The 15,517-nt window shown below is 35.8% G+C and overlaps 2 protein-coding genes across 3 annotated transcripts; one reads left to right on the top strand and one right to left on the bottom strand.

Annotated features, from left to right (window-relative positions):
* Positions 1-104: 104 nt before the first annotated feature.
* Positions 105-6,814, bottom strand: LOC117218301 (uncharacterized). The gene is made up of 12 exons (XM_033466589.2): positions 3,824-6,814; positions 3,597-3,743; positions 3,435-3,523; positions 3,125-3,358; positions 2,887-3,037; positions 2,596-2,808; positions 2,312-2,522; positions 2,025-2,218; positions 1,601-1,860; positions 1,345-1,528; positions 941-1,216; positions 105-856 (listed from the first exon to the last, which is right to left on the bottom strand). The coding sequence occupies exons 1-12, from the start codon at positions 6,482-6,484 to the stop codon at positions 482-484; spliced, it is 4,995 nt and encodes a 1,664-aa protein (XP_033322480.2). The 5' UTR covers positions 6,485-6,814; the 3' UTR covers positions 105-481.
* Positions 6,815-6,940: 126 nt separating this feature from the next.
* On the top strand, positions 6,941-9,876 carry Ada2a (Transcriptional adapter 2A). Of its 2 annotated transcripts, XM_033466593.2 has the most exons (3): positions 6,962-7,144; positions 9,340-9,520; positions 9,638-9,876. In XM_033466593.2, exons 1-3 carry the CDS (start codon positions 7,081-7,083, stop codon positions 9,810-9,812), a joined length of 420 nt encoding a protein of 139 aa, XP_033322484.1. In that variant the 5' UTR covers positions 6,962-7,080; the 3' UTR covers positions 9,813-9,876. The 2 variants fall into 2 exon arrangements, with proteins under 2 accessions (XP_033322483.1, XP_033322484.1); XM_033466592.2 differs by lacking the exons at positions 9,340-9,520; positions 9,638-9,876 and adding an exon at positions 7,318-9,238 and having other exon boundaries at positions 6,941-7,144.
* The last annotated feature ends 5,641 nt before the right edge of the window (positions 9,877-15,517 follow it).

Genomic DNA, 15,517 nt, shown 5'->3' with positions numbered 1-15,517 from the left:
AATATGCGCTTATTGTATAGTATAGTTAGAAAAAAATATTTATTTATATAATATATTTAGATGCAAAAACAACATAAATATGATCCTAGATGTACAAAATATAATTAAATTCTACATAGTTTATATTTATTACTTTTTTCTATAACAATTGATTATTTACTCTGCAAAAATAGGTTATAAGAATATGTACATTGAAATGCGTCGCTACCATCACAGATACAGAATAATTTACAGCCGCTTGAATACAAAAATATACTTGGTATATATTAAGGCACTTGACCAACACTTATTTAATTTATTACATTTAATACGTTATATTAAAAATATTATAATTTATCGTAGACATAAGTATGTGAATTTAATAAATGATTGGAGATTGAAATTTTAAGCAACCTAGTACTATTATTAATTTTAAACATTCATGATTTTATAAATAATTGACACATTTTGTTGTAAATGAAATTGATGATCTCATAAGATGTCATCTAGAATTCGCAGAAAACTTTGTACTTAACGACATTTTTGCTTTTGATTGATTCACATCTGATGTGCGAACAGGAGACTGAAAGTCTAACGATACTCGCTTAGAACTGTTCAGCACAATTGGGGACAAGTTCGATGCTTCACCGTAACGCTGTAATCTATCAAAACGTTTCTTCGTAGCGGCAGACTTCACCGAATGATGATTTAGTATAGTATTTCTCGAAACATCTTTAAGCGTAGAGTTACAGTCTTCGTTGCATGGCGTTTTATTCAGATGTTCTTTGTCCGGGGTAAATTGATCTGAAGATCTGCTCGGCTTCTTTTGCACTTCTTCTGAAATTTCTGCCGCACATTTGGACACATAACTGACATCCTAAGAACCATATATTTTTTATATAAGAAATTAAAACGATGGGGAATTAAAACTGAAAAGTATGAAAATTATCTTTTCCAGTACCGTGACTAAATGTTTTAATTCATTGAACGGCTGTTCCAAGTGATTCCGTCTAGGATTTTGTGTGAAGCTACTTCGTTCGGTACAATATGTCATCGGTATGCTACACGATGAAGCTCGTCGCCACTCTAAATTACTGCACGCAATAAATGAACCTATTGTCAAAATTTCTGCGTATCCGTGAGAAGAAATTCCGTCCCAAAATAATACTGATAGGTAAAAGGATTGAGAATTGGTGTACGGTTGTGCAAGATATGCAGCTTGAAAATTTTTCATACCCTGCGAACATGAAAACGAACATCAGTTATTATATTGCGAATGTCAATGTAATTTTACATTTTTGTTCTCAAATTTTATACCTTTTCCATAGTTTCATTTTTAGTACCAGATAGAAAATTCACACTTACATAAGGTTCATTTCCAATGTAAATAACAATCCCAACTGTATCGAACTCCCCATAAGCGGGAGCATAATTGGGCTTATTTATATCGCATAACGATGTATACGTCCTTTGAGGATAAAGGTTATCAGATATACTTAGTCGCCTGAATAATGTATTCCGGCCCGCAGTTAGTTGCAAATCATTGCCTCTGTTACAATAAAAACAATCCATAACTATTACTCTCTAATGAAATAGAATGCAGAGATAAGTGGAGTAGAACCTTTTCAAAGAGGGTGTAACATTGCAAATAGATATGCAATTTCCTTCCTTGAAAATATCAACGACATCTTCATTTGGTGACCAAATAGAAAGAATGGCACTTGTTTCTTCTTCAACTACTCGAATTTTTAAAACAGGTGTAACTTGCCTTGGTGATGGTAAACTTTCTTGCAGTTGTGATTCTAACTTTTGCCTAATCATTTCTTCCATCATACGACATTTATTTATTAATTGTTGTCGTTCTTGATTTGAAAGAAATTTCTGTAATAAAATGAAATAAACAATGTTGATCTGGACAGACGAAACGGCTGATATCAAAATTATTTACATATAATGAAAATAAAAATATTCAATTAAATAAGTAAACCATTAATATCGGTAAACCATAAAAAAAGAATAATATAGTTTATAAATCGAATTTGCACCTCTTCAGATAATTTTTCACGGTCTTTCTTCCACTCTATTGCTGCCAGATCAATACTGTCTGAAGTTGAATTATTAATCCTATTTTCTTCAGAAAAATATTTCTCCGCTTTTGCATAAAATGCTTCTATCAGTGATCGACATTTCTTTTCATAAGCAATGTTTGCCTTCTCTTCGCATCTAGTATTACGAAAAACTAAAATTTTTAATTAAATAATTAAATTTATTACTTGTTATAAAATCTATTTATACGCATCGATGATCAAATTGTTAGCATTGTGTATCTTACTAGATTCGCTGGAAGAAGCTTTTTCGTGGTATAATATCGGATACACTCTTGCAACTATAACTTTAATTTGTCCAATTAAACCTCCATACGAAAAAATGTTTTTTAACTTTATACATATTGGTCTTGGAGATGCCGCATATCCCAGTTTTGCGTCCCATCTTGCCCTTCTCGTTGCATTCGTATGAATCTTTAAACAAACATTCTCTGGAACCTACAAATGAATAATTTATGCTATAAGAATAAATTTCTTCTTACAACTAAATGTTTACACAAAATATATTCACTTCTAAAGGTGAACACCCTTGATCACAATGTAGCAATTCCGATCCATACGTAATCAGTTTTGTTCCTTCTTTCACTTTACCCTGTATAATATTTTGAATCATCGCGTGATCAACGATAGCTTGAACACTGTACCATCCATCTGTTAATGTTAACTTTTTTGTAGGAGGTTTTAAGAGATTTAAATTTACAGTATTATCTACAGGGTTATCGTACTATAAAAGAAAATATGAATAAAGTATTATTTAAAATACTGTACATCTCCCATATACATGTATTAAAGATAAAATTACCTCGGTAATAGACGATACACACAAAATCATTCTTCTAGACGCAACGTCATCTTTCTCTAAAATTTTTCTTATAGCTGATCTCTGACATCTATCAATTTCTCGGTCATAACGATATTTCAATTCCGTCATCACTCTTGCTGGAGTTAACACTCTAGGAATGAATTCTTTGATGTAAGTAATATAAACTTTATGAACTTCGGTTTTAATTTTACCTAATTAATATAATCACAGTATTCACCTTGGTAAAACAATGGAAGCAAACTTGATTCTATCCATTGATGCACATTTCCAGACGATCCATCTATAATGATTTTCCACCCATCCATTAGGAAGCAAATTGGGATCCACTCCTGGAGACGCTAAAAAAGATCTTTTAATCTCCAAGATTCCCACATAGTCGTTTTCATCTAAAATCAAACGTGCGCCGTCTTCCAATTGTATACCTTCGACATTATTTTGTACAATGCTTTGCCTAAACGTATTATAAATATTTAGTATAAATATATTTATATTATACACAAGTATATTGCCGACGGCTCTTTTCTTACCCATAGAAATCTGAACATCGAAATTTATATGCTATGGCATTGTCGGGTGTTACATCCAAAATTTCAGGTGGTAATTTTCGTTGGATAAGCTGGTAGAAAGCAGTTTCTAATTACAATTTCATCGACAAATTTAAATATATGAGTAATTAGTTTAATCGTTACCTCTGCATAAGTACACAGAATAGGTGCAGCTCCTTTACTAATCTCTCTCCAAGTTATGCGATTTCCGTGATTAACTTTTCTATGAAAATATAATTTACCAGTTGTCGGTTTCGGTTTGCTTTTTTCTTTTAACTTAATTTGTTGTTCCTGCAAATACGATAACAATGAATGTAAAGAATAAATTCATAAAATATCAAAAAGTTTAGAATGTGATTTAGATGATTCACCTGTTCTAAAGCGGTTTGTAAACGCTTTTCTAAAATGGTAGCAGATTCATTTATAAAATCTAACATTAATTGGGTGTCGCCAAAGTCATTGGCAATGAATGGCTCACATCTTTTGTGATCTACTATTAATGATTTTTCTGTTTTTGCAGTATGATCTGAAATTTTGTATTCATTATTTAACTTATTTATATTATCTCCACGTGCGGATTTGCTTTCTTTAGACTTCACAGTATTTGCATCTTTTCGTCGTGTACGCGTAGTCCTCCTTCTTTTAGGAACAAATTGTCCACCGATTACAGGACTTAATGGCACATTTGTAATATCACTATTCTCGATAGTTTCTGCAGGAGGTATACATTGATTAAAAGATTCCGAACTGTTTTCATCCTCTAAAAGTGCGGCCGCGCTTTCTACAATTTCATTAGATATTAAAGAATTAATATCCATGTCAATATCTGTTTCGTTTGTATCCATTAACTTATTAGCATCTGCAGCTTTATCTGAAGACAAAATCACTGCTGACACTAAAGACATTTGTCGATTCTCTTTCTCGTCGCTAATCTTAGAATACCTGCAATCTTTTTTCTGTACATGGAATTCATTGCTGAATCGTAATTTTTTGAATTGATTGGACATTCTTCCCCTTGTTATAGACGTATCATTCAAATCTTTAATCTTGCGTTTCTGAAGTGGTTTTATTAATGATGGATCACTATTACAATTTTGCATTGTTTCACTAGGAAACAATGCTTTTGTTTTAAACTTTTCTATGTTAGATATTTCAAGTTTAACAGAATCTTTGTGTCTCTGGAGTGGTTTAATCATTAATGAATCTTTGTCATAACTTTCAGAAGTTTCATCTAAGAATAATGCTTTTGCCTTTAATAAAGATTCCTCCGTAACGTTCATGCTCATACCCCTTGTGGTCTGAAACCTTGGTCTTTTAGAGATTTCACATACTGTTGTATTTTCGTGTTCCTGTAGCGATTCCTTTAATAGAGAGTCACTGTTACAATTTTCAAAAGTATCATCAGAAAATAATGCTTTTGCTTTCAATAAAGCTTCCTTGGTAATGTTCATATTCTTACCACTTGCAGTTTGAAATCCTTGCATTTTAGGCATTGGAAATGCTGTTGAATCTTCCTGTTTCGGTAGTGATTTCATTAATAACGGATTACTATCACAAATTTGCATGGTTTCATCACAAAATAATGCTTTTGCTTTCAATAAGGCCTCTTCTGTAATGTTCATGTCCTTACCACTAGCAGTTTGAAATCCTTGCAATTTAGGCATTGGATATACTGTTGAATCTTTCTTTTTCTGTAGCGATTCCATTAACAGAGAGTCATTGTTACAATTTTCAAAGGTTTCATCAGAGAATAATGCTTTTGCTTTCAATAAGGCATCTTCCGTAATGTTCATGTCCTTACCACTAGCAGTTTGAAATCCTTGCAATTTAGGCATTGGATATACTGTTGAATCTTTCTTTTTCTGTAGCGATTCCATTAACAGAGAGTCATTGTTACAATTTTCAAAGGTTTCATCAGAGAATAATGCTTTTGCTTTCAATAAGGCATCTTCCGTAATGTTCATGTCCTTACCACTAGCAGTTTGAAATCCTTGCAATTTAGGCATTGGATATACTGTTGAATCTTTCTTTTTCTGTAGTGATTCCATTAACAGAGAGTCATTGTTACAATTTTCAAAGGTTTCATCAGAGAATAATACTTTTGCTTTCAATAAGGCATCTTCTGTAATGTTCATGTTCTTACCACTAGCAGTTTGAAATCCTTGCATTTTAGAAACTTTAAATGCTGTTGAAACATGATGCTTGTCTAATGATTTCATTAATAAAGAGTTACTACCACGATTTTGCATGACTTCATCAGAAGGTAATGCTTTTGCTTCCGATAAAGTTTTATCTTTAATATGTATATTCTTACCACTCGCACTTTGAAACCTTTGCCTTTTAGGCATTTCAAATATTGTAGAGTTTTCATGTTCCTGTACTGATTTTATTAATGATGGACCACTATCACAACTTTCGAATGTTTCATCAGAGAATAATGCTTTTGCTTTCAATAAAGATTCCTCTGTAATGTTCATGTTCTTACCACTTGCAGTTCGAAACATTTGCATTCTGGGGCCTTTAAGTGCTATCGGGGCAGGCTGTTTTTGCAATGATTTCATTAATAAAGGGTCAGTGTCATAATTTTGCATGGTTTCATCAGAAAATAATACTTTTGCTTTCGATAATGCATCCTCTGTAATATTCGTGTTCTTATAACATACTGTTTGGCACGCTTGTTTTGTAGGCATTTTAAATGCTGTTGAATCTACATGTTTGTCTAACAATTTCATTATTGAATGATTATTGTCACAATTTTCGAAAGTTTCATCGGAGAATAATGCTTTCGCCTTTAATAAAGCTTCTTGCGTAACAATCATATTCTTACCGCTTGCGGTTTGAAATCCTTGCCCTTTAGGTATTTTAAATGCTGTTGAATTTTCCCGTTTCTGTAGTGTTTTCATTAATAATGGATCACTGTCATAACTTTCGGAGGATTCATCAGGGAGTATTGCTTTTGCTTCTAATATTGCTTCCGTTGTAATATTCTTATTCTTGCCGTTTACGGATTGAAATCCTTGTATTTTAGGCATTTTAAGAATTATTCAATTTGTTAAATCTGAATTACTATCAAATAATTGCTTAGCTTTTGCTTCAACCATTTAAGAAATTTTTATTTCGACATCAAATAATGTATCTATATGATACATATCAAGTGTACAATTTTATGGGATTGATGTCGTACAGTGGTACACAGTGGCAATTTAAAGGAAATGTTTCCAATGCGCTTGCATACGAAAACTGTATTCTGTGAACACAGCATCAAAACTTCCTTATATCGATACAGAATAAAACACAGAATCCGCACTTCAGTACGAAGATTAGGATCATGAATTATTAGATGATAAACTCAACATGATCGAACGAAAATGCAAGCCGGATGTCGCATGTGGAGTACGGACATTTAGAGCATTACACAAGCAATGCTCGTATAGATTCTAAGTCTGTGACCTGTGTGTGTATTCTTTCTGGTGTTGGTAACACCGATCCAAACACAGAATGTAACGCAGCACGAGACATCTGCACAGATCATTCAGTTCGTGTCGTAAGCATGCCTGGGAGTTGTTAATAGTAAACATTTACGAATCGGTTGTGTTAAATTACATTTGTCAAAAGTACGAGAAGTACCATGGCTAATCCAAATTTAACGGACATGACAGAAGAAGATGCGGCTGATTTGCAGTTTCCGAAAGGTACATTTTATTAATCAAAATGGAAGTTTCTTCTTTGAATCTAACCTATACATGTGTACATTTGTCAACATTGTTTCGACAAGGCATTTCATTGAATAATAAACGTAACACTTCGAATTCGGTTTTTTAATTGTTTATGCGGCATGGCCTTAAGTAACGATTTTCTCTTTCAGACTGCTCATCGAGTAAAACAGAAAATATCGAGAATGACATAGAACTCGACGTGTCAGTCGTGAAGGAAGAAGTCATTACTTCAGATCCAACATGCCGCATATGCAAATCTGCTTTAATGGAGCCTTACATTCGTTGCGCAGTGTGTAGCAACACGGATTTATGCCCTTCTTGTTTCTCAAGTGGCTCTGAAGTTACCGGTCACAGAAACGATCACGACTATATTATTATAAAGAACGAGTTCCCTCTGATTCATGGAAGTGGTTGGACCGCTAAGCAGGAATTAGAGTTTCTTGACGTGTTGCAAGAATGTGGTTTTGGGAATTGGGGCGACATCTCGAAAAGAATGCAAGGGAAATCTGCGGAAGAGTGTAAAAGCCATTATCTTCAACATTATATCGATAATCAAAGTATACCTGGTTTGCCAAGAATTAAAGAAACAAAAGCAAGTCTGTTCGGTCATGATCCGATACCTTATCTATATAAATTACAAGACCTAGAAGAACCACCGCGGTTTGCGTCTAATACTCTTAATTGTAAACTTTTAGCAGGATATAATCCTGCGAGGTCAGATTTTGAAGTAAATTTTGATAATCACGCAGAATTATTAATTTCTGATCTGAATTACGATGAATTTGAATTAAGTGATAATTATGAGTTAGGAAAAGCTATGCAAACAGCTATGGTGCAGGCATATAATAATCGACTGAAAGAACGTATGAGGAGAAGGAGAATCATACGTGATCACGGTTTGATTGCATTTAGGAGAACTATTTCTTGGATACAAAGATATGAATGTACAATAACTAGGACGCTTGCAGAGAGATTATTAATTTTCATGCAATTAATGGGAGGAGTAGAGTTTGACTTCTTTATGGAAGGGTTGCACCGTGTTGGAGAGCTTAAGAACTATTTAAATAAACTTTTCGAGTTCCGCAGTAATGGTCTTACACATTTCCACAGTGTTGTACTGTTTCAAAAGCTAGGTAAACTCAGGCAGGAGAACGAGAGAGAGAGAAAACAGTATTTAAATAATTCTGAATACAGTTGGAAGTCCATATTGCCTGGTTGTAATGTTAATACAAATAGTTCGATACCTAGCACAATTTCACAGCGAAAAACAGCACCGCCTCTAGCAATAAAAGGTCTGCCTGGATATGAAAAGCTTACCTCTGTCGAGAAAGAGCTTTGTTCGGTGACACGTATAGTTCCTGCTAACTATCTCGATTTTAAACAACTTCTGATAGGAGAGAATAAAAAGAATGGCTATCTTAGATTAGCACAAGCTAGAGTTTTGCTTAAAATCGATGTAAATAAAACACGTAAAATCTATGATTTTCTTACAGAACAAGGATATATAAATAAACCAAATCAATGACATATATTTCATTAATATAGTAAATATATTCGAATTTTAAAACTTTTTTTGTATCTTGCGTGTACTGATAGTATTGTGATATTAAATGTTAAGATTTATACCTAAGACGTCTCGAGATAGTACAATAATTGATAAAATTGACTAAAAATAGTAATTTGAGTATTAGGTACCGCTTTTAAGAATTTGATTATCAATTTGTTTTTTTTTTTAATGATCTGTTAACCTTTTCGCATTATTCGACATTTTATGATAAGGACCATAAAGTAGATCTTTAATGTTCGTAATTTGTTAAAGGTTTTTCATACAATTTGATTATTTCTTCCGCGGGAGAATATAAGGTGTACGTGTCGTATCTAATACTGTACAAATGATGTAAAGAATAATAATATAAATATCCATAAATCAATTGTATACAAGTATATGTATAATTAACGATTTACTAAATTAACGATTTAATAAATAATGATTTACATTTTATACAATTTTTAATAATCTATTAAAGTGTATTTTATAAAACCTCGCATAAATAAAATATATTTAAACAATTTGTTACTGGTGATTATCAATTCGAACAATAATCCGGCTATGATGATATCAATACTTAGACGAGGAAATACCACGCCTAAATGCTTTTTTTTGTGCTCAGAATTTGAAAACGCAGAAACACTATTGATCTCGGAAGTCTCGATGTTATTGGAGCACAGAAAAGCTCAAAATGAGTCGGCCGAAGAGGAACAAGAATTCTCCGAAGTTTTCATGAAGAGTTTAACTTACACAAATCGATTCAGGCGATTCAAGAACAAGGAAACTATCGCGGCCGTCCGAAAGTAAGTATATTTTACATGCATAAAAAAAACTTCATTAATTACGGCTTGGCTTTCTTAATGGATTGGAGAATCTTATAATTCATTGAAAATATTCTTTTTTTACTTACTTATTTTCAGTTTACTTATGCAGAAGAAGCTACACAAATTCGAACTCGCGTCGCTCGCTAATCTCTGCCCGGAAACGCCGGAAGAAGCAAAAGCCTTGATTCCCAGCTTAGAAGGACGTTTGGAGGACGAAGAACTTAGAACGATATTGGACGACATACAAACGAAACGTTCATTACAATATTAGAATACACACCTTGCCTCTGTGATAATTTTATATGTCTTTCAATAAACTGTACTTTCTAAAAAAATGTTTTGATAATTCCGTTCATTTATTCATACATAATATATGGTTTTTGGTAAAATTATTCGGATCGTTTTCCATTTGATTTTATCATTCACCATTTTATTAATAAAAAGGAACTAAATCATGTATACACAGTAAATTCTACCTAATTGACGCTCAGATTGTACACAAAAATGGACAGTTCGGGAAGAGGACGGGCCGCGAGGCTCGAATAGTTGTACCTTCTCTTCCCAAACTGTCCATTTTTTTGCTTACAATCTGAGCGGCAATTAGTGACAATTTACTGTATATAGTTTCACAATGTGACAAGCTCTTTTTTCGGATCTTGTTTATTGATTTAAATTTTATCAACTTCAGTAGACTCCAGCTCACGCTAGTCTACTATTCAGTTAGTCAGTCAACTCAGCTTCAGTCAACTACAGTAGACTCCAGTCCACGCTAGTCTACTACTCACTCAACTCATCAACTTCAGTAGACTCCAGCTCACGCTAGTCTACTATTCAGTTAGTCAGTCAACGCAGCTTCACTCAACTAGAATAGACTCCAACTCATGCTAGTCTACTACTCACTCAACTCTTCAACTTCAGTAGACTCCAGCTCACACTAGTCTACTACTCACTCAACTTTTCAACTTCAGTAGACATCAGCTCACGCTAGTCTACTACTCACTCAACTCTTCAACTTCAGTAGACTCCAGCTCACGCTAGTCTACTAATTATTCAGTCTTCTCTCCTGTCATTCAGGTCAGTTGTCTCCAATCCTCTTAGACAGTCTCGTCTTCGGTAGACTCCAGCTCACGCTAGTCTACTACTCACTCAACTCATCAACTTCAGTAGACTCCAGCTCACGCTAGTCTACTACGCAGATAGTCTTTCAACCTTAGACCATCGAATTGAGTGCTTTACAGTGCTTCAATTCATTCTTCAAAGTTAAGACTCGTCAAAACAGCTGTTCATCTTTAATTGGACGAATAGCGATAGTAATCAATTTCGTCGCTCAGCGTAATCGGCCTTACATCCCGAAAGATTTTGTAATCGCGGAATTTTAGTATCGGGTGCACACGCTGTGCACCCTGCACATAGTGTAGAGTTACATAATTTCGCTATTTGATGAGCCGAAGGAATTTCTCGAAAGAAAACGACTAATCTTTTCTGACGCCAACTGATGCATTACCATCAGATAATTGCACACAGTTGACTGCTGCGGAAACGAACCCTCATTATCACAATACTCTACTCCTGAGCAAGCGTTAAATCGTCTTTGACCATTGACTTTTTTCAATTTCACGGATAAAATGAAACACGCGACAAAAATCAGCGATGCGGTCGGTTTCCACTATTTTCCTGATACGCGTGCATTTAACAGCTAGCAAACGGAAAATGATTTTGCACGGTAACGGGAGGCAAGGCAGGGAACTGTGCCATCGATGTTTCATTTCGCCCAGCATGATGCGAGACGCCATCTTTAATGAATGACTTCGCGACGACTCTCATTTGGTAAAATCGTCCGATTGAAAGACGGCTTCGTAGATAAAAAAAACAAAATGTCTTCAATGATAAAGCGAATTCCTGAAAAAAAATCAAATGGTCAATCATACGGTGATCGCAACATTCGTCGAGCATCGTATTAATTGAATCATGGCACGATCCATTCTTCGTTTACAAATAACGAATACAGGAAATTAAATAAGCAGCGTGCGATGCTTTGCGATGGTTTATCGATTAGCCGTTTGTTTAACATGGATTCGCAGCTGCGAGTCCAAGCAGCGTAATTCTCGGCTCGTTGTTTGCGTTCCCATTTTATCAGCCAACAGAAATTTCGAATTAACGCTACCGATCGGCCATCCCCGTAGAACGTTTTCAATCGTTGCCGAAACACGAACGATCCCCTCGCCGGCTATTCTCGCGCGTTTTACACGCGTTTTCCCGTGTCTATTTACTCCATTCTTCGGCCATTTATTTTAACTTTTTAGGCACGACGCACCACTATAGTGGCTAGCTCTAGTAGCTCACTCGCTCATCGTTTGAATCAAATAATCGCCTTCATATGCATTGTTTCACACTTCTTTTGTCTTCACATCGATTTACAACAGTCAACAGGATGTTCCAAAAATGTCTCGCAATCCGGAAATGGCGGGTTCCTCGGATCATTTGAAGCAACTTCTTCCTTTACAAAAATGTTCTCCGAGACACCGTTAACGAGTTATTAACGAAAAACAGTGACCAATAAGAATCGAGTACGGCTGACGCGAGGCGGCCCAGCCAACCAGCGCGCGAAGCCCAGTTCCGCTCATTGGCTCGATCGCCTCGCGCCAGCTGAGCTCGCCTCTCATCGGTCACTGTTTTTCGTTAATAACTCGTTAACGGTGCCTCGGAGAATATTTTTGTAAAGGAAAAAGTTGCTCCAAATGGCCCGAGGAACCCGTCACTTTCGGATTGCGAGACATTCTTGGGACAACCGGTATATACAAACAGAATATACAGTATCAGACTCTGTACAGTACATATCAGACTCTGCCGTCCAGAGAAATAGCCTCGCGCAGAATTCAGCCGTACCTAAAAGGTTAATTGCGCCATACTATTGAGAAGAGCAACGTCGCCGTGGGCGGTGCACGATAATCGGTCCTTCGATTACTCCCACGAAGAAACCTTTTAAGATAATTACGGCGATCGTTAATCGTGTGTAAACTAGAAGAAAATATTGCCCGGTTTACCACGTGGCTCGCGAACGCGTGCGCCACGATAGCATGGAGCCAACCCGATTCGGAAAAGAGTTTTTATCGGGATTATTGCGAACCGACTCGTGCCCAGATATGTAGTACCTCGACCGGCACGATTATCTTCGTGTATCCGTGCATTAAAGGAACGTTTCAAAATAATTGAAAGTGTAACGCGTCTCGTAATCTAGAAATATACAAATCTTCCCGCGGTATCTTAACCGCTCCCCGCTGAATTCAACCGCGCGACACCGGCGCGTTTGATACGCGGGCTCGCGACGTTACCCGGATAGTAAAAGTCAAGTTACGGCGAAGTTATAACATACTTTATAGACCGCAACATCATAACCGGTGTACTACGATTGCACGGCGACGGAACGGGCGAACAGTAAATTTGAAAATATTCGCAGAACGCGCGCGCGCGCGCCTAGATAGCACGCATCGCACTAAATTAAAAACGATTACGCGCTTTCTTAAAGTAAAGCGACCGATCAACGGGGATGCGTCGAAGTGGTTGCTTCATTATCAATAATACGAGAAACACGCTGTAATGTATTCGCCGAGTACGTTTTCTACGGGAACGTTGGGAACGAGGAAAAACAACTATCCTATGAGATGATAACATGTACATCGAGGAACTAATTATAAACATTATAGAGAACTCCTCGACGTAGCAGAGAACTCGCAGCAATACGCGGACCAGGAAATACAAAAGTAAAACGACGGGGCACACGAAGTATAATTACACGCGTTAAAATGATTCCGCGGCTCGAACCTGTTTCGAATATGAAAAAAAAAGAAAAGAAAAAAATGGACGGAATCTTTTCGAAACGACGCGACGCCGCGCTAGTTAGCGAGCTGAACGGGAGCGAATCGTAGCGCGGAGATGATAATCACGATATAATTTTCGAGCAACTATTTCGACGTTTCTCACCTCCGCTTTTAAAACGATGCCATTTTCTTGAAATTGCCTGGTAAATGGAAGTCCCTGGATAGTTGTATCGCGGCGAGCAGGAGCTAGAGCAGAAACGTGCGAGACGTCTGTGTGTGTACGCGAGTGTTAGGGTCCATCGGCCAATCGATGGAATCAATTTGCATAATGTATACATGCGAAAGTATATGTTCCACAATGCTCTTTGATACTGCTGCTGGATTTCTCGTCGGGTGATATCGTAGCCAGAGGCGGGAGAGGGCTCCCGTACGTTTGTACGCGACGTTATTAGAATTCTTGATAGGATTTTTTCGGTGCCAAGTGAGCCTAGTCGTCTAATTACAGCCATTATACAACGTACGCTGACGACGCGCCGTTGAATGTTTCATGAAATTGTCAAATTCGAATTCGATTGATTATGCAGTACGTATTTTTTGAATTAACCCTAGGACGTATTAAAGCAAATGCTTGAGAAATTAGCAACGTGTGAACGTGTAACGATGTTGTAGATTTCGCGTGATCGTGTAAAAATGAAATGAAACCTACCGAGCAATAAAAAAGTGACCGATGCGTGTGTTTTGTCGAAAAGACATGACTGAATTTATTTAGATTTCTTCACCATTTATATATATAATATAATATATTATATATATATATATATATATATTATATTATATATATAAATGGTGAAGAAATCTAAATAAATTCAGTCATACTAATATATTATATATATATATATATATTATATTAATATTAATTATATATTAATAATATATATATAATATATTTGAATTAAGAAAATTCTATCATTTCCTGTGAAAGAATCTTTATAATTTATATTGTTTTAGATGAAAGATGTGAGACCGGTTTTTTTTAGCGGTACGGTAGCTTTAGGGTAAATAATTATTCAAGTAGTTTGCTCTCCTTATTACGGATGTACAAGAGCTTGCTTTGACACGAGTTCCGATTGGTACAATGCAAAAATGTGTTGGTAATAAAGTGGCACGCGACTTAAAGGATTCGACAAGCTTGCAGCATTTCGACGACAACGTTCATGCAAAGGAGATCGGCATTCTTTACTCTGTTGTTTCCGATTCCCTTCCATTCCGCGCTTCCACGCCCGGCACCTGCCCATGATACATTGTTTCCACAGTGCCGCGAGGGCTTTTCAATCTTGCCTGGGTAATGAAATCGCCGCGAACCGTTCCCGCAGATCGGACAAAGAAACCGATAAAGACCCGTCTTCCAGCTGGTTCGATCGGTTGCATAGTTCGTTCAAGTGTAGCAGGCATTTCCATGGTTCTGCTCTAGAGAATCGTGACTCTGATCCCATGCAAAACTATTGAATTTCAATGATTAAAGAGATCTTCAGATTCTACAGATAACGTTCACGATAGAAACTTTACATTGGCTCTTCGTTTTATCTCTGTCGTACGTAATTAGGTTTTATCAGAATTATTGAACGAAATTACGAATGCCATGTTATTCTTCGGCATTTGGGCCTCTGACGAAGAGAATAAAAATTGCTTGAGATTAGCTTCTATTTTAACTGAATTTTTAGTTTATTTTTTTAATATTTTATTTATTTAGAAAGTATGTAAATAATATCCACGATTACGTTATGCAAATCGAAATGTCCGATTCCGCTTTTTTAAATCGTGAGCAAGTATGAAGATTCTGCAAGCAATAAGTATGCATTGATTTTTCTAATTATTATATATTTATATTATACTTTTATATTTGTATAAATATTTATATTTTGCGTCGTTCGTCTTATTTAGTAGCGTCGGTAACACCGGTCACACTCTCGTTGAAGAGAAATCTGCATGAAAATGATTTCTCCATATTTTTAATTCTTTTTATTCGTTTACAATGGATGCTGAATTATCTAAATGTGTAATGATTGTTCATGAAAAAAAACACCTGAAAAATTTCATTATTTTAACGCATTTATAATGAAGTAATAAGGCAGTCAATATTTGTTGACACCCCCGCTTG

The sequence above is a fragment of the Megalopta genalis genome, chromosome 2 (genome assembly GCF_051020955.1).
Source record: "Megalopta genalis isolate 19385.01 chromosome 2, iyMegGena1_principal, whole genome shotgun sequence".
Taxonomy (NCBI): Eukaryota; Metazoa; Arthropoda; class Insecta; order Hymenoptera; family Halictidae; genus Megalopta; species Megalopta genalis.
The sequence above is the reverse complement of the archived record's forward strand: the minus strand, read 5'-3'. Positions and strand labels throughout refer to the sequence as shown.